The sequence below is a fragment of the Micromys minutus genome, assembly GCF_963924665.1.
Source record: "Micromys minutus genome assembly, chromosome: 25".
Taxonomy (NCBI): domain Eukaryota; kingdom Metazoa; phylum Chordata; class Mammalia; order Rodentia; family Muridae; genus Micromys; species Micromys minutus.
In genome coordinates, this window is record NC_137960.1 from 9,648,739 (window position 1) to 9,674,221 (window position 25,483).

A 25,483-nucleotide genomic window follows, 5' to 3' on the forward strand; every position below is an offset into this window, starting at 1 on the left:
GTTGTATTTGCTAAAACAGAAAGTGAGAACACAGCATTTGGCAAAAATTTATTTTAAAAAAACAAAATATCTTAGTAAATTTAATTCTACTTAGCAGTAAGTCGTATTTTAGAAGGAAATATATTTTGTCAGAGACGTGGCCATCAAGCCCTCCAGCAGGGGATGGTAGCACATGACTGTAATCTCAACACTCAGGAGGTGGAGGCAGGAGGACCACCCTCAAGCCTGAAGCCATCCTGGACTACGTAGTTAAGATCACATCATAGTGAATACCACACAGAAAAACTGTTTCACTGTGTGTGTGTGTGTGTGTTCTCAGATCAACATTTCTTACTAAGGAACCTCTCAAAACAGAGCGTTGGAGTTCACATCACAGTTAACAGAGGAAATCTGCCGTGACTCCACAGGAAAAGTCGTCAGTACATCCCAAATTATTCCTGACGAGCTAAAAGTCTCATTTTAAGAACCTTAACAACTTCTGGACAGTTATCTAGTGAGTGTCCCCCACCAACTTCCCACGGAGCCCTCCCTAAACTGGGGCTGGTAACCCAACCGACCCATCCTGAGAACTCGAAGCCTAAGGAAATTCCGGGGGATGGCTGCTGCTGAGGGCAGATCTAGTGAATTCATCAGCTCTACGGCAGTCAACGCTGGGAACAGCACGGGCCACAGTCTAAGGCAGGAAAGCCCCGAGTCACAGCACAATGTGTGGACAGTGGGAGCTGGGCAGGAGGCAGACAAAGCCTCGGGGAACCTGTACCACAGCAAAGGGCTGCCCTAGGGGTCCCTTGCGCAGGGAAAAGAAATCAGACACAGCTTACAGCTTTCTGCTTGTCCCAGGGAAGGCTATGGGCCAGGGAGAGGTGGGAGCTACCAGTGCAGAAAGCACTAGGGGTATGCAGCACTAGACCAAGGAGGCATCCAGCAGCTGGACCCTGCTCAGCATGGGGGGGCTAACTTCAAGGAGACATAGTTTCTACCTTAACTCTGCCTGCATGCTGGCCACACACAGAATCAGGAACTTAGAGCTCACACCAAAGGATTACCTCAGAAATCTGGCCCTCACTTGGACCCAACGCACAGCTGGCGTAAGGGCTGATAATGGTCTTTGGGTGTCGTGGACATGTTCCTGGCTGGCTCAGTGTGTCTAAGTGGTGAGCTACTGTGACCAGCTGTCCCATGGCAGGAACCTACAACCACTACCTACCCTACTGCCTTCCCATGTGTGCTTCTCTATCTCAACAGGAAGACGGAGAAGCCTGGACGTCAGGACGCTGATATCCCAGAAACCAGCACAATGTGTGTAAGCGTATCTGGCTCCTCGCCACACAGACTCAGGACACTCCGGGATGAAATGTCTCAGGAAAAGGGGTTGTTGTTTTGTTGTTAATATTTCATTTTCAAGATTTATGTCACATGTATAGGTGCTATGAGTGTACTGTGTGTACAGAGCCCACAGAGGCCAGAAGAAGACGTTGGGTTCCCTGAGAGCTGGAGTTACATGTTATTAGCCACCAGGTGCATGCTGGGAATCAAACCCAGGTCCTCTGAAAGAGCAGCCGATGTTGTTTACTGCTGGGCCATCAGCCCAGTGTCTGTTTATTAAGGGAGTTGGTGATCATTCAAACGACTTTTGTCGCATTTTTAGCACAAAGAGAGTTTGTATTTCCTTTCTGGAAAACTGGTATTTCATACAGTGATGTAGTCATGAGTGGTAAGTTTCTGGGGACGATAGACACTGCTCAGGACACAATGAACAAGGGACCTGCCTCACTCCATTGAGCCTTTTTCTGAGCATACCTGCACCATAGGATTGCTGTAACTTCCCCAGCACCACAAACACAAGTCTGCTCAGGGCCCATCCCATCGACAAGGGAGGAGGTGAAGAAGCCAGCTGCTCCCTCACAGGGAAGTCATTGCACACAAAAGCTCGGCAGCCTCGCTCCCTGAAGGAGGGTCCCCAGGAGCTTCAGAGTGCACTGTGCCTCTCTGGATCTCAAGGCTCTTCTTCCCTTTCTCACTAGTCCAAGAACTAAGTGTACACTGGCAAGTGTCTAAAGACACCAACTCTGACCCTATCCCCAGCCTCATGTCTACAGACATAGAGAAGACCTAAGTGGGGCCAAGAAGGCTCTTATCACCCAGCCCAGAAACCGGGCTCGCCTGGACCTGTACGGTGATGGTGCTGGCCAGGTGCGGCACACGAGTTCAAATGTGGCCGGCAAGGGTGTTGTCAGGATACAGGCTGGAGAAGCGGCCCAGGGCCCAGATGGGGAAGATGTTTCTGTAACTTGTGTAGCTGATGGCGCAGGACTTGTTGAAGACCCCAGAGATGTTCTCCTGGAAAAACACGGAACAATGAGCGATAAGGAGCTTGTCCCTGAATGGTGGTCCTGACTACTGAATTTCCCAGCCCTAGGATAAGTCTGCTTGGGGAAAGCTGATGAAACCAAAGACAGGCAAGCACAGGCTGGCAGCAATCCTGCTCGACTTTGGTCCTAAGACTATAGCTTGAAGTAAGCACTCTTCCTTGGACGAGTAGTCTCTGACAATGCCCATAAGCACAGGGACACATGGGAGCCATCTGCACATCTTGTGAGGGACCACACACAAAAAGCACATGAGAGAGCTGAGGTTGTGCAGGAAACTTGAACTCTTCAGTCCTTTCACCCAGCTCAACACATCTTAGCTCTACAAGCAGGACACGCCTCTGCTTGGCACTGTCCACAGGAATCAATGTGGGAAGGACTACCCGTCCCCCACACACCTGAGGCCAGTCTCCATTGGACAGCTGCTTCCCTAGTAGACATCTGATTCCTCTCTCCTGAGCAGTGATGTCGGGGTGCCTGAGGGGCAAGAAGACAGGTGTGAGCAAACCTAGCATGTGCACCCCAGAAGAACAAAGTTTCCGATGACAGTCGTGATTTGAATGGAATGTTTGAATGCTTGGCCATAAGGAATGGCACTAATAGAAGGTGTGGCCTTGTTGGAGGAAGTGTGTCACTGTGGAGGGGGGCTTTAAGGCTACATATATGTTCAAGCTATGCCCAGTATGACACAATCGCCTTCTGCTGCCTGAAGATCAAGATGTAGAACTCTCAGCCCCTTCTCCAGCAGTGCCTACCTGCACAATGCCATGATAACGGACTGAATCCCTAAACCCGTAGGGCAGCCCCAATTAAATGTTGTCGTTCTAAGAGTTGCTGCAGTCATGGTATCCCTTCACAGCAGTGAAGTCCTAAGACATTAGGTAAGCCCTAACAAGCGGAACGCCCAAGACTCTTGCTATAATCTTCCCATGAGCCCTGAGAGCAGAGCATGTATAAGCATGGGGTTGTACAGGTGGGGTGATATGGTTGCCATGACAAAATGGCTACAATGTGGTGTTGACAGATTCCTAGGGAGGAAGACAAGCCTTATGCCTACCCTGCTGTGATGGTTTATATATGCTTGGGATACGGAGTGACACTATTAGGATGTGTGGCCTTGTTGGGGTAGGTGTGTCACTGTGGGTGTGTGCTTTAATACCCTAGTCCTAAATGCCTGAAAGTGAGTATTCTCCTAGAGGCCTGAAGATGAAGATGTAGAATTCTCAGTTCTTCCTGCACCATGCCTCCCTGGATGCTGCCATGTTCCCACCTTGATGATACTGGACTGAACCTCTGAACCTTTAAGCTAACTCCGGTTAAATGTTGTCCTTGTAAGAGTTGCCTTGGTCATGGTGTCTGTTCACAGCACTAAAACCCTAACTAAGACAGAAGTTGGTACCAGGAGTGGAGTATTGATGTGACAGGCCTGACCATGCCTTTGTTTGGAAGAATGTGGATTTTGGGACCTTGGATTTGGAAAGCCATGGAATGTTTTTAATAGGGCTTCATGGGCCAACCTAGTAGGAATATGGAATGTGGTGGTGCTGAGGGTCATTTGAACTGTGTAGACCTGCTGGCCCAAGAGGTTCCAGTGAAGAAAAGCTTTAAAATGTAGTCAAGAGATTATTTTTGTGATGTTTTGGTGGACAATGTGGCTGCTTTTTGCCTTTATCCAAAGAGACTATCTGAGGCTAAGGTAAAGAGATTTATATTAATTGCATCAACAAAGGAAGTCTCAAAAAAGTCCAACAGGACTCTGTTCTCTGGTTAAGTCTCAGGAGAGCATTTTGAACAAACGCAGCAAGCTAAAAAAGAAAAAATACAAAATATATGGTTCTCGTATTAAAAGGTCACTAGAAAGTAGAATGGAGCAGAATCCTATGTTCTAGGAGGTAACAGATTAAAGGAATGGGACCTTGGGGCACAATCCCACCCAGCTAAGGTTAGGTTCAGGCATGGTGGTACACCCTTATTTCCAGAAGACAAAGACAAGCATATCTCTGAGTTCCAGGCCCGGCTGTCACAGAGCAACTTCTAGGCGAAGAAAAGCTTGAGTCCAGGTGTGGTGGTACATGCCTTTAATCCCAGGAGAAAGAGCCATGCAGATCTCTGAGTTCTAGGTCAACCTACAGAGCATGTTCCAGGACAGCCAAGCTTAGGCAGTGAGGGAGCTGGAAAATAGAATGCTGGTAAGATAACAGGGGGACCATGTTTCAGCCACAGGAAGCAGAACTCAGCAGCTTTGGCCACATGGTTCTGGCTTTGGAGTCCAGAATAGAAGGGACTACTGTGACAATTGATGCTGGTTTGTTGGAGCTAAGAAATTTTAGACCAGCATCACTGAAGTGAAATCTGGAAAGTGCTTTCTGAGAGCAGAACGAAGCTGTGTTCCAGAGATAGCCAAGGTTGTACTTTGTGCTGCAGCTGTATTTGGTAATGTGTAAAGGTCACCCAGGTGGTACTGTTTTTGAAGGCGTGAGGGCTTCATAAATTGCAGCTGGGGCTTGGCATTTCGAGAGGCCATGGCCATTGGTGAAGGTGCAGCCACAATTGCAGTTGATGGCCCAAGACCGAGGGGTCACACAAAGGATTTGAGGTTTGGCACCATGAAGAAAGCCTAGGAGAGGTGAAGCTTAGTTGCAACAGAAGACAGCAGTGTATTGGAGATGCCAGGACCATGGGCTAATCACCAAGAACAGCAGCAGCAGTGGAGTGGATCAACCTGAGCTTAGAGTGCCACAGAGGGCAGAGCTGGAGAAGTGACGCCAGCCCTTTGGAGGAGCCCAGAAGATCATGTGTGGATCCCAGACATTGAAATAAGAAGCTGTAACACTGAAGTTGCCTTGGAGACCCAAAGATGTTAAAGATGCCAGAGCCATGGGCTATCTGTTGTGAAAAGCTAACAGGGGTGAAACCAACCCAGGAGAAGTTTGTTGTAGTCAACAAAGATGAAAAAGGAGGGGCTGGAGAGATGGCTCAGCAGTTAAGGGCACTGACTGCTCTTCCAGAGGTCCTGAGTTCAAATCCCATCAACCATATGGTGGCTCACAACCATCTGTAATGAGATCTGATGCCCTCTTCTGGTGTGTCTGAAGACAGCTACAGTGTACTTATATATAATAAATAAATAAATCTTTAAAAAAAAAAAAAGATGAGAAAGGAGCTGGAGATCTGAAGAGCACTTTGATGTCAGACATGGAGATGCGGGGTTTGGAGTTTGCCCAGCTGGTTTCCTGCCTTGATTTTGGGATTACAGTTAAGTGATCACATGAATCTCAGAAGAGACTTTGAACGTTGGACTTTTAACACTGTTGACACTGCTATAGACTATGGAGAGTTTGGAAATTACACTAAATGTATTTTGCATTATTCTATGTTTAGGTATGGCCCCCATAGGCTCACATGTTTGAACAAGCCTATGGGGGCCAGGGACTGCAATGTGATAGTTTGTATATGCTTGGGCTAGGGAGTGGCACTATTAGGAGGTGTGGCCTTGTTGGAGTAAGTGTGTCACTGTGGGTGTGCTTTAATACCCTACTCCTAAATGTCTGAAAGTGAGTCTTCTCTTAAAGCCCTGCAGACAAAGATGTAGACCTCTTAGTTCCTGCTGCACCATGCCTGCCTGGAAGCTGCCATGCTCCTACCTTGATGATACTGGACTGAACCTCTGAACCTGTAAACCAGCCCCAATTAAATGTTGTCCTTTATAAGAGTTAACCTGGTCAGAGTCTGTTCACAGCAATAAAACTAACTAAGACACCTGCTGGGGACTGAGTAGGGACAGACTGATGACTCTCCTAACCTTGGGCTATACACAGTAACTAAGGGGATTTCAGAAAGATTTCCAAATGGCTACAAGTGTACTGTGGCAACACAGGCTAAGACATCATGTACACGTGTGTGTGTGTGTGTGTGTGTGTGTGTGTGTGTGTGTGTGTGTACTCCTACACCTGTGTAAACACACATGTATATACCTAAACATATGTATGCACTTGCATGTACATCCACATACGTGTGTGGACCCGTACACACTAGTGCAATGCTCGTGGCTCAGTATGAGCTATGGACACAAGAGAGCCAGAGCAGCCGCAGTCTTGTGCTGAGTACTGAGGTGATGCTTTGCTCCCCACCACTGCCTGTCTCATTCCTGTCCCTCAGGCCCAACTTGTCTTGCTCTGCCCACAAGTACTGACTGCCAATGGATAGGGACCATTTATAAGAGATGAGTCTCTCTGTAGGTACCACTCACCCAGACGGGCTGCTACTTAGCTAGAACAGGGTATGTGGTTTCTGAAGCTGCCTCCATCCACAGTTACAGAGAATAACGGTTCAGTCCCGTGGCTGCTTTCACATCCTCCCACATGTGTGCATACCCTAGGCCTCCTCCTCAGAGCTGAGCCTCGCATACACTCCCAAGGATGGTTCCCACTGCTCTTACCTGACAGCCATCAAGCCCATCAGGGCCCAGCACGTATTATGGACCTGGGACCTGGCGCTCTGCACGTACCGCCGCTCTTCACAGGACTCGAAGTCCTCCCCCCAGCCTCCATCTGCCATCTGCTGGGCCAGGAGGAAGTTGCAGGCCTGAGTTACCTCTGCACAGGCAGCCCTGGAGAGAGAGCAGGAGGTTTAGAACAGCATGCCTTGGGTGGATCTCAGCCTTCTATATCCTACCCTGATAAGCTGGGGTCCTGGGATGGGCCTGCACGGGTGGGTGGACATGGGTGCACATCTCACAGAGGAAAATACTCTGCAGCCACAGACACATGCAGGCTGGGTATGTGGGTACGCAGAAACAGAACTAGGCACCCCTGGGTTGCATCTGCCTCAGCACAAGATCCCTAACTCCCCAGACCCACTAGATCTAGAAACACTGGCTAGAGCAGCTAGAGACAGGGTTTGAACCAACCCCTTCTTTCCTGAGTTCCTAGTCCCTGGTCCTCTCTCACCAGGATGAGAGACCAATGGAAGAAAACAGGAGGGTTCTGCTTCAGTTCCTGCCCTAACTTCCCTCAATGGTGGATTATGACCTGGAACTAGAGGCCTAAAGTAAACTCTCTCTTCCACAAGGGGCTGTGGCCAGCACAGAAAACAGAGCAGAACAGTTACCATGGCAATGGCCTCACCTGCCATCAGCCTGAGAGCCACACTTACCCGTCTTGGTAGGTATGCCCCATGCAAGCAAACGCTTCCAAGCCAAACCAGGTGCCGTAGGTGAAACAAACCCCCCAGGAGCTAGAGGGAACAGAAGAGAGTGTCAGACTTGGTCTGCCCTCCAGGTAAGAGTACAGGTAGGTACTCTACCCACGAACTGGGACCTCAGTCAGTGGGGGCAGAACTGGAACAGAGCATGGTGGTATGTGCCTATATTCCCAGCACTGGGCTAAGACAGAAGGATTGCTAATTTAAAGCCAGCACAAGGCATACAGCAAGACCTAAGAAGAGTAAGAGACAGAGAAAGGGGAGAGAGGGCTGGAAAGGGAGAGGAAAGGGGGAGGAGGGACTCTGGCAGTTGGTAAAAGCTCGCACACATCCCAGGCAGCAGGAGTCTGACTGCTGCTGAAGGCGGCAGTTCACCTGGCTCAGCCCCAACCCCCTCCAAGGCACACAGAACTGCCGATAGGTACAGCAGGGAGGGTGAGCTCAGGCACAGAGCACATCAACACAAGTTCTCAGCATGATGAAAGAGCAAGCATCCACCTAGGAAGATGATTACCAGGAAATCCCAGCTCCCTGAGGCGCCCAGGACGAAGTCAGTTAAGGGCAGACTCCCACCACATGCAGACCACCTCCCACCTACTGTCTGCTCACCCCTCCCAGGAGCCATCAGCTCTCTGCTTCTGTCGGCAGAAGTCCAGGCCTTGATTGAGGGTCTCCCTGCAACACAGGCAGTAAATCTGTCGATCACCGCAGATCAAATGACAAAGCCTCCCCCAATCCTGCCCACACAAGGGTCTCAGGAAACAGAATGGCCTCTCCTTCAAACAGATCAAAACAAATGTTGAAAGAGGGGAACACAGACTGTCAAAGATCAGGGAGACACATGCTCTTTCAGCACAGACCCTGGCTCCCGGGTTAAACCCTTTCCAAACCGTGCATCTGTATTTCTGCCCCATTTGCCCTTCTTCATTGTACACCTGCCGATAAGCAATTACTAATGACCATGTTTAGCCTCAGACAAGTTCTCAGGAGAGGGCAGAAAGCAGCTACCTTCTCTGCTAAAATGTCACAAGAACGGTCTCTAGCCCAGATGATAATGTCCCATCCTGAACCTTCTGAGCTGGGCCTCCACAAGGGGCATAGTTCTCAGCACTGTCTTCTCCCATGAGGAGGCCATTACCACTGCTTTATTAAGTAGGTGTGATGTGCCCTTCTAAACGTTTGTGTTTATGCCTTCGGCTGTCATCAGACGTGGGTGGAAATTTTAATAATGAGGGGTGTAACAGAGACTCAGAAACGGTCAAGCTCCTGGACAAAGTAATACTTGCTAAGTCAGAATGGCCCAACATTCAACCGTAGATGGAGAAAATGAACAACTATGCAACCTCTCCAAGACTCAAGGAACGTAACAAAGCGGACCAAAAGAATGCGAGAGCCAACCGAAGGGATGGAACAATCGCCACACTTCTATGTAACTAACAGTAAAAGGAACCAACATGCCAGTGTGGGACTTTACCAGGGCAGGTTCAAAGAGAGCAACATGACTAAGAGGACAGAGGGGCAGCTCCTTCACGGGGGACTAACAAAGGGGTGTAAATCAGGTGATGTCAGGGTCCCCAAGTAACAATCTCCAGAGCTTCTGACCATTCATTGGCTCTCAACATGAAAGAACACTTAGCGGCTATTGACCTGGACACTGGTGGCGAAGCTAGGTATGCATCCATTTTAAAACATGTTCGAGAAGACAGGAAAATAACCCATCCTCTTATGTGCAGTTGTGATGTCTTCCTCAGACCTATACACACAGAGACTCACACACAGACACACACAGACTCATGCACTGAGTCTTGCACACACAGAGACTCATAGACACAGACACACATGCAAACACACTAACAGACATGCACACAGACACACAGAGACACACATGCAAACACACACACAGACAGAGACACACATGCAAGTACACACACACACAGACTCACACACAGACAGGGACACACATGCAAACACACACAGACACACATACTTGATCAATCTGTAGGCATCTGAAATTGTCCCTGTATTTACTAAAGCCAGTGTCCCCACTTATGTTGTTGAAGAACCACTGTCTGCTGTCAGGGAGTGCTGATCTGTGACCCTACTCCGTCCTGCCGAACCTTCCTTACCTGATCTCTGCTGCCCTGTGGTCTGGGAACTGTTCATGGAAGTGCTTCAGTGCCTGCATCACTGCGGAGGTGCACTCTACATACGTGTAGTCAATCATGATGTCTCCTAAAGGGGAGAGAAGGAGGCACCTGAGCTCCACTATGGTTCAGGCCAGAATGTGGTGAGCAAGGGTGTTGAAGCATGCTGGACTTACACCCGGACATCACCCCAAGATCAACCTGGGCAATGTGGCCACAATGGGCACAGTGAGACCTGCACACCTATGCTACGAGACACACACAACACAGCTCAAACCCCACAAGTATGACAGGACAATTAGAAGGCATGAGGGAAGGGGCGAGCAGGTGCCAGGGTCCGTGAGGAGAGAGTCTGCATGGACAGACTAGAACTTTAGTGGCGACACAGTCTTGGCCAGGCAGCCCTTGACAGAGGTCCTTACAAGTGCTGGGAGTCACTGAGCGTATGCAGGGCACATGGTAGTGCCCACACAGCACAAGGCCCTGGGGATAAGCAGGGAAGTGTAACCGCAGCCTAAGGTCTCCATGAGACAGAAATGCAGGCACTGTATACTCCGGGGCTCAGAGAGGGCTCTACATGGACCTGCCAGCATGCCAGGCCTGGTCTACACACAAAGCTGCTCGTCTTACCAAAGACCTCTGAGGGGTTCAGCAGCTCCAGCAAATGCCCCCCACGCTTAGTCTCGTAGGTGGCAAATCCTCCATCGGAATTCCTCATGTTCAGCAGCTGAAACGAGGACACGAGGACAGTGTGACTTTGCCGAAGCACCACTGACAACCAATAGGACAGGAATGAGGGATAAGAAGCCAGTCCTCAGTACAGCTGCACAACATCTGGAAACATACTCCACTATCAGGCCAACACAGGCCTCCAGGGGAAAATATACACAAAAAGCAGAAAGGACCTTCCACAAAGATGGACAGACATTTCCATTTGGATACCCAGCAAAGACCACCAAACCTCCCAAATGAGACTGCAGAAATCTCATCACAAGTATGGGCAGTTCCTTGAGCCTCAGAAGCTAAAAAGAGAAGCCTTCGGGACCACACGGCCTCCTTGTAACTTCTGGGGTTACAGCGCAGAGCCTTCGTACCCAACCTAAGTTCCAAGGATCTATCCCAGGGTTCAGTCTCAAGACTCTGATGTCCTACAACTCAGTCAGTCTGCTGAGACACAACCACAGAAGCAAACACGAAGGAAGCTGCTCACCACGGCCACAGCATCACAAAGCCGCTCTCGGGGGATGTGCTCGGTGATTGAGGGACACTGCTTCTGCAGGAGCAGCACAGCCTTCAAGGCCTCGGCTGTGCAGTCAGCAACGATCCAGCCACAGTCCAGTGTGCTGAAGGAGAAACCACCCTACAGAGATAGAGTGTAACAGCGCTCCTCCCTACACAGCCACAGTCAGGACCAGGCCATCCCCACCGCACAGGAGTACCTAAACTGGGCGTAGCTGAGCCGAATTAGGCTTCAGCACAGGGACTGTCTAGGACTTTATGCCCATCCCAAATGCCCTCAGATCTCAGCATAAAACGGGTCTGGAACCTAAATAGCGGCACCCCAGGGACCCCACTATGGAAAGGCAGCAGCTATGTCAAGGTCTCATTCCACAACCTGCATCTATCAGCAGGCCCTTACAGCAAAGGAGGCTGGTGCTGGCTCTGAGTCCCTTACGCCCTCTGCCTTGAGCTCCACGCTCCAGCTCGCTGCTCAGCGCTTTACTTAGCGTCTGTGTGTGCTAGCTATCTGAACGACCCTGAAGCATGGCCACAGAGGTTGCCTAGGGGATAATGAAGCCCCTGACACAAGGCATCTACACAAGAAGCTAGAAAAGCCCTCCTCAAAGGGGAGACAGTTAAGCTTGGGGGCGGGGAGGTTGTCCACACATACCTTGCACATTTGGCGGTAATACTTCTGATAGTCAGGACAGTTTTCCGGGACCTGGACAGCAGCAAGGAGCATATGTGAAAAACAGAAATGTATTAGTGCCAGGGACCCTATGCTGTCATCTGGGAGACAGATCTACTGCGAGCCACCGTCAGTGCACCATGACACCCATGGGTCCCATATGGTCTTATCCACAGAGGGTTGAACCTACTCTCCTGCCCAGCTTCATGGGCTCACTACTCCTGAGCTGCATGACTCATTTCAAGGAGCAAGCAAACAGCTCTGCATGTGCAGTGGGGTCCATTCAGATGGGCTTCTAAAGGCCTGTCACTCAGTGCATGCCCTGCTATGGAAAGACAACAGTGCTGACTCACTCCCAACACCCTAGACAAGCACGGGCATCCGCCACGTGGAAGATCCTGAGGAGGCTACATCCCAGTGGGATGAGAGGACGGGAATAGGAACATGACACTCGGAGGAAGATGCCAGTGGGAGCAAGGCCTGAGGCATCCAGTGTGTCTGCAGCAGCGTATGCAAGGCCAGCCTAAAAAGGCAGCACATGATGGGGGTCATAGGTGGATTGGAAGGCAGGAATAAAGACTGATCTGGCAAGCCTCGTGCAGGGATCCCCACCCCGGGTCTAAAGGCAAGTGATTCTTTTAGCCTGCGGCACCTCAAAGATGGCTAGGATGTGAACAGGCTGTGCCGCTCAAGGATACAACTCCTGACTGTGCCATAGGCTGGCTTTGGCACTCCACACACAGTTCTAGCATGAAGAACAGAAATCACCAGCTAGGAATAAGCCTCTGCAGGCCATGGCTGGAGCTGCCTTAGGGTGACTAGATGCACCGCCATGGTCTAGGGCAGGGCAGAGCAGCACAGAAGCAAGCTAAGAAAGCCAGCTTGGAGAGGCAGGACAGACAAGCAAAGGGCGCAGGACTCACCTGTGAAAGCCGCAGGAACTCGTGAGCCTTCTGTAGGCAGGGCAAAAACTCAGGTCTGTGGTGTGCTCCTGCCTAGAAGACAGCAGGACAGCAAAGTTGAGCCAGTCCTCCGGTGTCTTGGAGACATCTTGCCACCCTACCCCGACCTCCAGAAACTAACACATCTTAAGTTTTCTTGGGTTCCCCAATGTTCTCAGCTTTAAAGAGAAAAGACAATGAGACACGACTAAAGACTGGAACCGACAGAAGAGACCACCTGGATAATTACCAGACTCCCACTGTTCTGTCAGGCCCTAACTTCAGCAGCTCAACTTGGCCTAGGCCCTAGGTCATCCAAAGACACCCTCAGAATTTCACTGTTCTCAACCCACCTGCAGAGGTACATTCTTTCTCTCTCTAGCTCAGGTAGCAGCTAATGTCCTAAGAACCTCAGGCCCACCCAGCCCAGGTACTACCCTGCCCACTCACTCCCTAGGCCCTCCCAAAGCTCTAGGTTAGAATCCAGGTTGCCAAGTAAAGCCGGAACTTCCTTAGGACTATCACCAGGGGGTTGGGAGACAGTGAGAAGCTCAAGGGACAAAAGGCATGGTAAGCAATATCATTTCTCTCAGGATGCATGTGCAGCTCATACACACAGGAAGGTCATGAGAGGGCTGCACAGAAAAACAGAGCCACATACCTCCAACAGTGCTTGGATAGCGAATGAAGTGTCCCAGATCTGTGATCCATTGGTGCCCTGTTCACAGAGAACAAGCTGTGAGTGCAACCCCACCCATTGACTCCAAGGACCCAACGGTGTCAGAGTTCCCAGTTAATACCCTATACCGGATTCTGAGCCCGATGCACTCTAGTAGCTGACAAAGGAATTAAAGAACACTGAATCTTGCAGGCAGACATGGGTGACAGAGCCCCACCTGCCTTTACAGGCCCTGGCAGAACAGCACTTTCTCAGGATATATCCACAACAGTATGTTCCCGTGAAGACTCCTCCATACCATGACAGCATGGTACCCTAGTTATGGGACAACTAGAAACAGAGCACCTCCTTTTCCAAGTACGCTTAAGGTGTCAAGGACCCAGCTGACATGTTCCTGTGGCCCTGCTACAGCAAGGAAGGCCCCTTCAAACCCCACCCTGAAAATCTGGTTTCCTGAACAATAATCTTGGGTCTTGGTGTAGGACATGGATGATCAAGTCCACAGTGGGTTCTGTTCCAGAATCTCTAAATATCTGACAGAAACCCAGCTCCCAATCCTACAAGGTGATCAAAACTAAGCTCCCTCATAGCTCTGCAGGGGCCAAAGATTCCTGCTAAAAACCTGGCCAGAAAGAAACGTATCCACTGTCCACTCTGGCTCGAGCCCTGGAAGGATCTAGGGGAAAACTGACCATACATCATGTGCTAGCTCCAACATTTTATCTTCAGACCATTTTCTGCTTGTTCTGCGCAACTGCAAACATGCTCTCCTTTACCACTATGTACCACAGAAAGAAACAGCTCTCAAGCGTAGAACCTCTCTGACCTGGAGGCTCCTCCTGTACTGGTGGCTAAAGAGTGTAATCTCTGGGGTTATGCTGCGAGCTGAGAACACACACACACACACACACACACACACACACACACACACACACACACACACAGAGCTCTTAGTGGCCTGCTAGAGGAGCTTCCAAATGTCCTTACAGAGAGGCCATTACCACCCAGAGCCACTTCTCAGTCCCAGTAATAGGATGAAGGTTTCTGGAGGGTCTGAGCCAAGCCTGGTTTAGTCTGCTCTGAAGAATGGCTGCAGATGGACATGTGAGAACAAAAGCAACCAGAGACCAGGAGGTGGCCACAGCCTCACAGCCATGAGGAGTACAGGGTGACTAAGTCCCTCTGCTCGTAGTGGAAGAATGGTATTGGGAATTTTTTTCTTTGATTTTTTTTCATGGTTTGTCACTCCTGCCCATTCCCACCCCCTTCCTCCCCTTTAATTCAGAAGCAGGGCCTTGCTGTATAGCGCTGTCTGGTACCAAACTCAACCCTCTTGCTTTAATCCACTGAGGGATGGCACTACAGGTAAGTGCCACCATGCCTGTCACTTTTGAATCATAATAAATCTAAGCGGATTAAAAACAACTCACGGAGGTGGCTACCGCTCTGCAGCCCTTACCTGCATTTTCATGCCGTCAAGGCCCAGCCTACGGGGATAAGAAAAGATTATGTCAGGGACAAGGTGAAGGCTGGAATTCCAGCTGTCCATCAGGAGCCACACACAAGCAAAAGAGCATAGAGATCCCCCTGGGAGCAACTGTACCCACTTCCCCTCGACGCTGACTTCAGTACTGCCCAGCTGGCCTCACAAGCACAACAGCGATTACATCCAGCAGAAACGAGACAGTGGCTTACCCAGGGGCACTGGCCTGTGCCACAGGCTTCTACAGCCAGTCTACCTAGCTATCTTATCTTACACCCGTGTGACAGTCCCCACCTTGGGCAGTGTCCCTAGGCTCCCTGCTCTGACTCTGGAATCACCCATAGTTACAGCTAGTTACTTCCTAAGACAATCTAACAGGCAGTGCTCCTGATTCCATACAATACCCTCAGAAGCGTGACTTTGCCCCCTGACTAAGCGTGACTTAGGCCCAGCTCTATACGAGTCTACAGGCAGCACTCGGCACTACGTTCCAGCCACCACTTAACCACACTCACCAAAGGTAATCTTTGATCCTAGAGACGTGTTCCTGGAAGGCAGGGGAGGATGGTCCATCCACTGACCAACGAATAAGCATGTTGATGGTCTTTGAGATCTGTAGGACATGTGGCCATCAGGACCCATGCAGCTTTACCCTGGGGCAGGGCCCCATCTGTCTAAGTATTCTCTAGACATCCATGTCCCTGGGAACAGACTCAAACTGAAGCTAGTAAGATTCTGGGCAAGCTTAGGGTGTGACAAAGAATGACCAAGATTCCACAGAGAAAGAGGAGAAAGCTAAGTGCTAGCTGTTTATCCAGAGAACCTATGGGCAGCCCACCATAGTACAGTAACCAGTATCACAACCCACATCCTGACTGTCTCTCATCTATGAGGACAGCTTCCTTACTGGGTCTCTAGTAACTCGAGCCAGTATACTCTGACTACAGCCTCGGGTATGTGCTCCTTGAGGTCTCTAAACATGTACACAGTTGGCCAGGCCCAGGAAGCAAAGCAAGATCAGAAACTCAAGGTCTGGCATCCATAGCCAGATGGGAGAGACCAGAAGGGGAACATGAAGATCCTGCTGTTCTCATTACCCCAGGTACTTATAATCCTGCCACTTATAATGGGTGGAAGGTGGATTATCTAGAGTGGGATCTGTGAGGGGTAGGGAGGAAACACCCCACCCAGCTGGCCAGGAAGCCCAAGAGGTAGTCTTCCAAGAGGTATTCAGACTTAAACAAGAGCCAGGCAGGGCAATGGAGGAAAAGCTTCACTGAGCCCAGAGAATGAATACTGGTGGTGCTCCCACTGTGTTGACCCGAATGGAAATGTGCTGGGATCTGGGAAATAAACCTGCCTCATTCCTAGCTCAACAGAGCCTAGCTTCCTAGGACATCTGAGAGGGCCGACCTCACTGCCACCAAAGCTGTTCTAGAGACCAGGGAGGAAGGACACTGACCGGGCCAACGCTGATGCATTTAGTGAAACGATCATCAGCTACAATATGCTCATACAGCATCTGGATGGCCCACTGCCGCAGGCTGGTACTATGGAAACGTTCATACAGGTTGAGGAGTCCTGCAGGGGAGAAGGCGTTAGTGGAGACCCGGCAACAGGAGAGATACATGGCAGGCTGTGCCCTAGTCATCCAGACGGGAATGGGTCCTCCATAGTATAGCATCCCCCCCAGATCCCTCCTCGCACTCAGCGTCTCATCTGCGCTTCCCCCTTCCCATCTAGGAAGGACGTCACACCTCCCACCAAGTCCTGCCCTGCTTAGGTGATGCTGAGTGGGTACCACTGAGCAGCAGCTGGTTGTTGTTGGGGAACCAGAGAAATATGTCTTTCCAGCTCACTCCAGGGCCCAGGGCAGAGAGAGGATGTGGAGAGCCAAGCGACATCTTAACTGTGCCCTCCCCAGGCTCTCCCAACCCTCAGGAGGCACCCACCATACACCACATGCAGCAGCCAGCTGTGTGGCGTGTACAGCTCGTCGGGGGACACGTTGTTCCTCTGTGCTGGCCAATCGATGCTGGCATAGTCCTCCACATAGAGTTCCTACAGGGCAGGGCGTACCTGAGTGCCGAGCACAGGCAGCAGACACAGCAGGGAGACTGACTCTGGCCACCAGTGCTCTCTCGCCACACACTCTCAGGGTTCTGGGCCATATGCTTTCTCAGGGGCAGGCACACCCAGTGAATTATCACTACAGGGTGTGAGCTCCAACTATTTCACTTATACCAGGGCTAATCTGAGGAGCTGTCCCCACCGTAAGAGCCTAAGTCCCACTCTAGTGCAAATCCCGTTTCCAAAGACCATCTCGGGGTTATTTCCCAAGAACCGTCACTGCAAGCATAGGCCAGGACTGCAGCTTCTGAACTCTCTAAGTCCCACGGGGACACTGCGTAATGGCAGACGCCCTTCCCACGGCACAGGTCCCTCTGAGCAGTTTATGCTTATTTACAGGCGAGAAGGCAAAGACCCCTCCAGACCCCCACCGTATCAAGAAGCAGTTAAGCTCCTGAGGGTCAAGACCCCGAAGGCTGTGTGCCATTCCCTCACAAGGTCCCTAGAGATCACAAGGCTTACCTGGCGGAGGCTCTGAACCAGTGGATCCTCCGAGGCACTCAGCCGGGTGGCGTAGCAGTAGCTCATGGGCAGATAGACCTGCCGGCAGTGACACCAGAGAGTGGAGGGGTGTGCAGGTGCCCACTGAGGAAACAGCCTGGAAGTGACAGAAGAACATGAGCCTACACCGTCGACAGCCCTGAGGCCTGGGGCTCTTCCAAGCACGCTGCTGTGAGCACATTCATCTATGTGCACACTTGCATCTATATTCCATGCCAAGGACGGTAGCTAGTGCTCCTCTTGTGTGCAGTCATCTGAGGAGCCCTACGGTGTAGGAGGGACATGGAGCTTCAGGAGCCCCAGGCTTTCGCACCCCACTCCACCCTGACAAGGCTTCCCCATGCCTGCACCTCCCCACGCAAGTCTAGCCCACTGCCAGGAGAGCTGCCAATGATGGACCACTGGATGCTAGCACACGTCTAGTACACCTCCTTACTTAGTAACAGTACACCCACCGAGCCTCACACATGGGTACTCTTTCCACTCCTCTCACTGGACCTGGCATTTGCCACACACTTATCCCCACTCAACCAGGCTGGGGAACAAAACCTTTCAGTCCTTGTTTTCGGACCCTGCTGTCCCTCGCGTCCTGTCTTTCTGCGTGTGGAAGTTATACCACAGGAACCTTCAACTCTGTCTTCAAGAGGCTAGCAGGCTCTGCCTGAGCTCTGTATAGCTCCTGGGATCTCACCACCTAGTGTGTGTAATCTGGGGGGAAATTACACATGGCGCCAATGCTTTTATAAGATATCCACAGAACAGAAAAAGACACTGGGCATTGGTTTCCCTTAGTGAGGAACAGGCATTGACTCTGCTGGGTGAATATTGAAAAACACACATAAAAACAAAGTTTAAAGAGGCACATGTAAGTGCTCATTGGTGAAAGAATATCGAGGACTTCCCAAACACTTACCATAAACTAGTTAAGAAAAAGAGATAAGGAGAGGGGGAGGCCCTTCCTTTGCTCCTATTTACCTCCAGGTTTTTGTGATTAACAGGTATGGTCTGTTGTCTATTCCCACAGAGCCCAAGCCACACAATGGGTCTGTAGTTACCCCTCAGGGCCCCACAGCCTGCTACAGAGCTCAGGGTTCTGATGCCTTGCTTTTGCCTAAAAGAGCCCCTTTCTATGTATCTACAGAACACATCAGGGCCCTAGTGAGACGCTAACCCACCCCATTAGGTCTCATCAGTCCACCAGAAGGAAGTGCCAGGCAGAGGGCAGGCATACCACATCTCAGGGAATAGGGTGTTGAGTCCTTCCCAGCTGTAAACATTTAGGACGGCCAACCAGAACTTCCCCCAGGAAGGGATGGCCACTGCGCCACCTGGAAAGAGAGAAGAAACAATTAGCTACCGTTACAATGAATACTGCTTGCAACTTTCTCCTGTGCCTCTTGTTGCATGAACTAAAGGTCAGCCCTCCATGGGTCCTGTAACTCCTGGATGAGAAGACATATTCCATAGCTGCCCAAGACACCACAGCCACTGCAGCCAGGAACAAGTGTGTCCAACCTGCAAAGAGCAGTTTATACCCCATCCCCAAGCAGGAGCACAGGAAGGCAGTTACATGCGCAGGCAGCTCAGAGAGAGAGAGGCCAAGGTACACATAAGGGCACGAGCCTGGAGAAAGGGGGAAGAGGGAGGCTGCTTGGCTGCTCTTTCTCCAACTAAGACCAAGCTGCATGTCTGTGTTTCCATTCAGCAAGTAGTGACAAGTGACTCCAGGACAGTCTAACATGCAGTCTCACACGCAGAGCCTTCCCTGCCCCTACCAAGCAAGTTAGTCTTTTGTGCCGCACAGGGCGACACTGGTTTATACACATTTTATGAATTCTGTCCTAAATCCAAGTGTGTCAAAGTCAAAGAGCCCGAGAAAGCCACTGGTCAAAGCATGACGCAAACACCTTCCTCCTCTGGGCAAGCATTAGAAGGAGAGAGCAACAGGAGGACAGAAGGTAACTTTCAGAGGCTGATGATGACTTACTTAATCACAAAGGGGCAGAGCCTTGAAAGAGGATTGCAGAATTTCACAATGCACACGAAACACTTCACCTAGCCTGGGAAGTCAGAAAGAAACCCTGAAGGAGTGAAATTTAAGACGCATTGTAAGTGTTCCAAGGAGTTTCCAACACAGCAAGGTGAGGGTGTAAAGTGGGCTGAGGGGATACAGTACATGGGAGCCCAGAGGCAGGAAACCACTTTGACAAAAATCAAAGAGCAAGAGCGGAGCACAGGCCTTGGAGGGGCAGAGTACAGGACCATAGGAGGCGCTGAGGGGCAGCAATGCAAGAGAAGCTTTGTTCTGAGAGCAGTGGAAGCCGTGGGGCCTGCTGGGGGCTGGAAGGGACTTTAACCTGCTAACCCGGAGCTCAGCTGCCTCCAACAGGCAGACTGCATGGACTGTCCCACAAGCACCGCATTGGCATGTTACTTTTAAACCTTTACCAATTCATGAAGAAAGCAGACTATAAAGTACCAGATCGTTTTAGACCAACGATACAACTTCATTGGTAGCGAGCTTCTCTCACAGGCACCAAGCCCTGAGTTCAAATCCCCAGCCCTACATAAACCAGGCATGGTAGCACATGCCTGTAACCCTGGCATTCAGGAGGTGGAGAAAGGAGGACCAGGAGGTCAAGACCAACCGTGGCTATAGTGAGTTCAAGACTAGCCTGAGCTCCATGAGACCCTGTGTCAAAACAAACAAACAAACAAACAAACAAAAAAACCAACAACAAAAAACCACTCAAGTTGTAGCCAGGGTAAGTGTAAACATATCACACAAAACAAATACGTACACAAATTAAAAAATAATAAAATTAGGGCTGGAGTGATGAAATTAGTTAATTTTTTTTAAAAAAAGAACATTTCTTTTGCCCAACTTGATCACATTTTTGCATCAAGGAAACTGGGGTCGGGGGGGGGAGATTAGTTTTTTTTTTAAAAGATTTATTTATTTATTTTATGTGAGTACACTGTAGTTGTTTTCAGACAGACCAGAAAATCCCATTACAGATGGTTATGAGCCACCATGTGGTTGCTGGGAATTGAATTCAGGACCTCAGGAAGAGCAGCCAGTGCTCTTAACTGCTGAGCCACCTCGCCAGCCCAAAATTTGTTAATTTTAATTAATTAATTGAAAAATAATAAAATTAGGGCTGGAGAGATGACTCAAGAGGTTAAAGGCACATATTGCTCTGGCAGAGGGTCTGAGTTCAGTTCCCAGAACCCACGAGGTGGCTAGCAACAGTATCTGTAACTACAGTTCCAGAGACTCTGACACCCTCTTCTAGCCTTCACGGGCACTGCATGCATGTGGTACACAGACATACATGCAGGCAAAACCACGTAAACACACAAAAATAAGTACGTCTTTTCAAATAGTTAAAACTAATAATCATTACTATTATTAGTAATTATGCATTAAGTATTAAACAGCTCAATTTCCGCCCTACTCATGTGCTTTCAACTAGAGGTACATCTTGCTAATTCCCATTTACAAGAGCTCGTTATGTCCGTGTGACAAAGGCCCCGCACGCCACACAGGACGTACCTTTTTTGTGAAGAATGTTCCGAGCACGCACAAGGTCAGGATCATCAGGCCCAATACCCAGGATTCTGAGAGCCACATAGTTCAGGGCGGTCCCAAACACTGTGGACTTGTCCTCAATGTGCCTAATGGAGGTATAAGGCTGGTGGGAAAAGGGCTTCTGTCATCTGTCCCTACTTCTAAGAAATGCTGACAACGAAGTCTACCTAGAAAAGACGGCTATAATACCTCTCACCAACATGACAACACAGAAAGCTCACTTCAGGGAAAGTTTAGTTCACCCAACAGAAGATATCCAAATGTCCCAAAACCACCTGGGCAGGGCCTGTCCTGCTGGTCTGCTCCCACAGCATGTACCACATCAGGGAAGAGGACTGAGGTAGGTCTGTAAGACCCCTACATTTGCTACCATCTTCGCTGCCTCCACGGTTTTAAAATACTATGGCTTTAACTTGAGTCTCAAGAGGCTACCAACCACAAGACCCATTCACGACAGCCAGGAAAACCGTGGCCAGGCTGCACAGTGGGCCTGGCTTTCACCCACCCCATCCGAGGTCCGTGGTTGCAGTTACCCCACTTCTCAACAGCTGCCTGAATCCAAGCATGAGCTACATAAAACGCGTGCAAGCACACCCATGTACATATGTGCTGTTAAGCATACTCACAAGCCCCAGCCGCCATCAGGGAGCTGCACAGACCGCAAGTACCGCACCATCTCTTCTCTGTATCCAGCTGGCAGAGGGATGTGTGATATGTGACACGTGATCAGGAGACCTGTGTGGTAAGAAGGATGTTCCACGCTAGTGACAGGGACCCAGCACTGCTAAGCCAAGCCCTTCTGAGGACCTTCTCCCTGATACAGAGCAGCTCTGTGGCTTTCTTTCCCATGCAATCAAGCCCAGGAAGGGCCATTCTTCCTAAGCCCAATAAGCAGTGACTTTGGAAACAGGGCTTTGGGGAACTCTAAGAAGAATCCAGTTAACACCCCCAGACTGGGTCCCAGAGAGCTCAAGTGGTTATGCCTGGTACAAATACCACAGTCTGGGTCAGAGAACACTGCAGAGCCTTGAAGAGGCCTCCCACACATGCCCTGAAGGACTAAGAAGAGCCACTTTAAGATCAGTGGGTCCACAGCAGGCAACCAGGTGTTGCTTTAACACTTGCTTGGAACTGCAATCCTGGACAAGATAATAGCTTTTGTCTAACTGATTGACTGTTTTCAAGACAGGCGGTCTCTGTGTAGCCTTGGCTGTCCTGGGACTCACTCTGTAGACCAGGCTGGCCTTGAACTCAGAGATCCACCTGCCTCTGCCTCCCAAATTCTGGGATTAAAGGTATGCACCACCACCACCCAGCCGAATAAAAGTTATTGATTAGACTGTACTGTTGTGTCTTATAAACTTTTTACACTTTGCATACATGGGGAGAGATGATACTATATAAGAAATCTTCATTCCAAGTCTGGTCTATGGGCACGTGTCTATCCTCATCACCCACAGAGCAGATGCTTTTCATACACTCATAGTATGGCACCGGAAGGGAATCACAGGTCAGCTACCACAGAAACAAACCCATATTCTCATGGGAATTCAGGCTGCTGGGGTAGTAGAGTTACAACTCAATGTGGAAAAGGGTCATGATGCATGAATATGAGTTTCTTTAGAAACCGGGCAATCCAGGATGCAAAGAGCCTTCCTTACCCAAACTAGATCAGAAACTGGTGTTCAAATACAATCTTCCTAGCACTCACCAACCTGGACCTGTGGTTTCCTGGCCAGAACTCCCTCAGCCACCTTTTGACAACAAGTCCGCAAAGGGTATCATGGTTCTCAAACTGCACACACATGAATACCAGCTCCCCATCCTTAACCTTGCCCCTCGACAATACCCTGGCACTGGCTGGGCCTTCTACCTTCCCGTACTCTTTCCATCCTGCATTGAGCACTCATGATTCAAGAACATCCATCTCCTTCTCCTTGAGAAGGCTTTGCTTCCATTATTAGAGTTCTTGCCGGTCTAGCCTGGGCTAGCTGTGCCCCGTCACTGTTCCCTAATCCTGGCAGCAGGATGACTGGGATACAAGGTCACCCTCCCCCAGAGCTTTTCCAGTGAGCTCCTGGCTTTTATTTAACCTGCTTGACCAGGATAAGTCAATCACACACACACCACACATACACACCCCTGTGTGTGTGTGCCCTGACAATCTGAAACAGCCTTGATTGCGGTAGCATGCTCCTCCTACCTGGCAAGAGGAAGAGTGGACCACCATAATCACCAGCCCAGTGTCCATCCTCAGCCTGCAGCTTGGCGTAAAAGGTTATTCCATTCAGGGCCCCCTCACAGGCTGTTTGAGCTTTAGGTAAGTTCTTGAAATAACTACTCTGTGAAGGGAGAGAAGAGATGAGGGTTGAAGGTGCCTGCTGCCCCAAGGAACCCTGCTCATTCACAACCCAAGTCAAAATAATCCATCTAAATTACTTTAAAAATGTCAACAGTTTTGATCTAAAATAAGATGGAATGGTGACAATTTCACCCTGAGTGATGGTTTGTATATGGTCGACCCAGGGAGTAGCACTATTAGAAGGTGTGGCCTTGTTGGAGTAGGTGTGTCACTGTGGGTGTGGACTTTGGGACCCTCATCCTAGCTACCTGGAAGCCAGTCTTCTCCTAGCAGCCTTCAGATGAAGATGTAGAACTCTCAGCTCCTCCTGCACCATGCCTGCCTGGATGTTGCCATGCTCCTGCCTTGATGATAATAGACTGAACCTCTGAACCTGTGAGCCAGCCCCAATTAAATGTTGCCCCTTATGAGAGTTGCCTTGGTCATGGTGTATGTTCATAGCAGTAACACCCTAACTAAGACACCCTATGTACAATAAAAAAGCAATTCCATGTTGCCACAATTTACCTTCCAGCCACTGATCTACAAATCTCTTCAAAACTTCAAGACATCTTAACTAAACCCAGCATAGAACGCAGGCCAGGGTACTGATACCCAACTGATACTAGGACTCTTCCCTTTCTTAGAACAGGACCAGTGGATGGCCGGGACGGACAGGAAGTCTGTTAGCTAACTAACTGCTCCATGGCGAGCTAAACTTCACGGATACACACAACCAGAAAATCAGGTCTTTTGAATCCAACAAGTCCACACCCATCTTTGTAATTCTCCTACAAATCAAAAGTTAAGTATCAAAGTAGAATGCTCAAAATAAAACCCAATTAGGGCAAAGTCTTCCACAGTTTCTGAGGTGGAGGGACTTAAATAATGGGGGTGCTTCAATTCTCGTCTCCGGAGGGAGGCACCACACTTTTTGTTAATTAAATGGAACTGAAGCAAACATTCACAAACACAGCCCTCTCCTTTGCTTATTTGTTATTGCTCTGGGATAGGGTCTCACTACACAGAACGATCTGGCCTAGAACTTGCTCTTTAGACCAGGCTAGCCTTGAACTCACAAAGATCTGCCTGCCCCTGCCTCCTGGGTGCCAGGATTGAAGGCCAGAGCTACCATACCCAGCTTCTGTATTTTCTGAGACAAGATCTAAGCTGCCCAGGCAGATCTTGAACTTAATCCTTGCCACAGCCTCCTCAGTGGCTAGGATTACAGAGATGCCTGCTGTGCCCAGGTTCACACCTGTTTTGTTATGTTAACTATAAACCTTATTATTAAAGAAACACTGCAAATAAAACATCACACACCAACATTAACCAGACATAAAGTCTATTCAACTTAATGACCTTGGCATCTGAAAAGGGAGACTTTTGGGACCCAATATATTTTATGCATTAATCCACCACCCAAAACCACAAACCCCATGACGGAATTAGAACTAGAGAAACAGCTAGCTAGCTTTACATCTTCTTTCATAACTTGTGAACTTTCCTGATCCCCTTCTAATCAGCTTGTCCTTCACATCACACAATACCCACACACACATCGGTTTACATGTGTCTAGCGTCTAGCCAGTGATATATGCATACAGGCTTGCACGAGGCTCTATGAAACACTTGTACATAGGCTATATGAAACACTTGAACAAGGTTCTCTAGTGTTTCAGAGCTCTGGCTCAGGAAGGCATGGTGAAGGCTGGTCAGTGGTGGCTTCCAGCCTTGGGATAAAATGATGGCCTGAAGAATCCCATCACTTACTGTGTCCAGTCCCAAAGAGTGGGCCTCTAGCCCGGTCTGTTCTCGACCAGGGTCGTCCCCCGCTTGATAATAAGTCCATCTCTGCCGACCCAACTCATTACGGAGCCGCCAGCGGGTGAGATCGGTGGCGGGCTCAGTTTTATAGGGTCCCCCACGACGCCGCAGACACCTGAGGGGACCAGGGAGAGAAAGCAGCCTTCGTCAGGCTCCGCCCAGGTGGGGTGCGTGCAATCCAGGCATGCAGAGCCACCAGCCATGCCACCCTGCTGTCCAGGCACCTTCCCCGCCACCACCCTGCCGCGTCCCTCACAACACCCGCTGAAGACCCAGGGTCCGCGACTCACGTGCCCTCAGTCATGATAACACTGCTCTGTGCCACAGGCTTGCCAGCCCTTTACCTGACTGCTGTTTAGTACACT

The 25,483-nt window shown here is 49.9% G+C and overlaps 1 protein-coding gene across 2 annotated transcripts; it reads right to left on the reverse strand.

Annotated features, from left to right (window-relative positions):
- Window positions 1-106: 106 nt before the first annotated feature.
- On the reverse strand, window positions 107-25,477 carry LSS (lanosterol synthase). 2 transcript variants are annotated; one of them, XM_080938182.1, is made up of 22 exons: window positions 25,409-25,477; window positions 25,065-25,233; window positions 23,154-23,292; window positions 21,577-21,685; window positions 20,915-21,036; window positions 18,590-18,686; window positions 17,320-17,455; window positions 16,680-16,788; window positions 16,190-16,308; window positions 15,243-15,340; window positions 14,704-14,731; window positions 13,227-13,283; window positions 12,548-12,619; window positions 11,607-11,657; window positions 10,926-11,075; window positions 10,346-10,442; window positions 9,698-9,803; window positions 8,181-8,246; window positions 7,524-7,604; window positions 6,877-6,978; window positions 2,768-2,846; window positions 107-2,340 (listed from the first exon to the last, which is right to left on the reverse strand). In XM_080938182.1, exons 1-22 carry the CDS (start codon window positions 25,420-25,422, stop codon window positions 2,209-2,211), a joined length of 2,133 nt encoding a protein of 710 aa, XP_080794308.1. In that variant the 5' UTR covers window positions 25,423-25,477; the 3' UTR covers window positions 107-2,208. The 2 variants fall into 2 exon arrangements, with proteins under 2 accessions (XP_080794308.1, XP_080794307.1); XM_080938181.1 differs by having other exon boundaries at window positions 6,808-6,978.
- Between the last annotated feature and the right edge of the window lie 6 nt (window positions 25,478-25,483).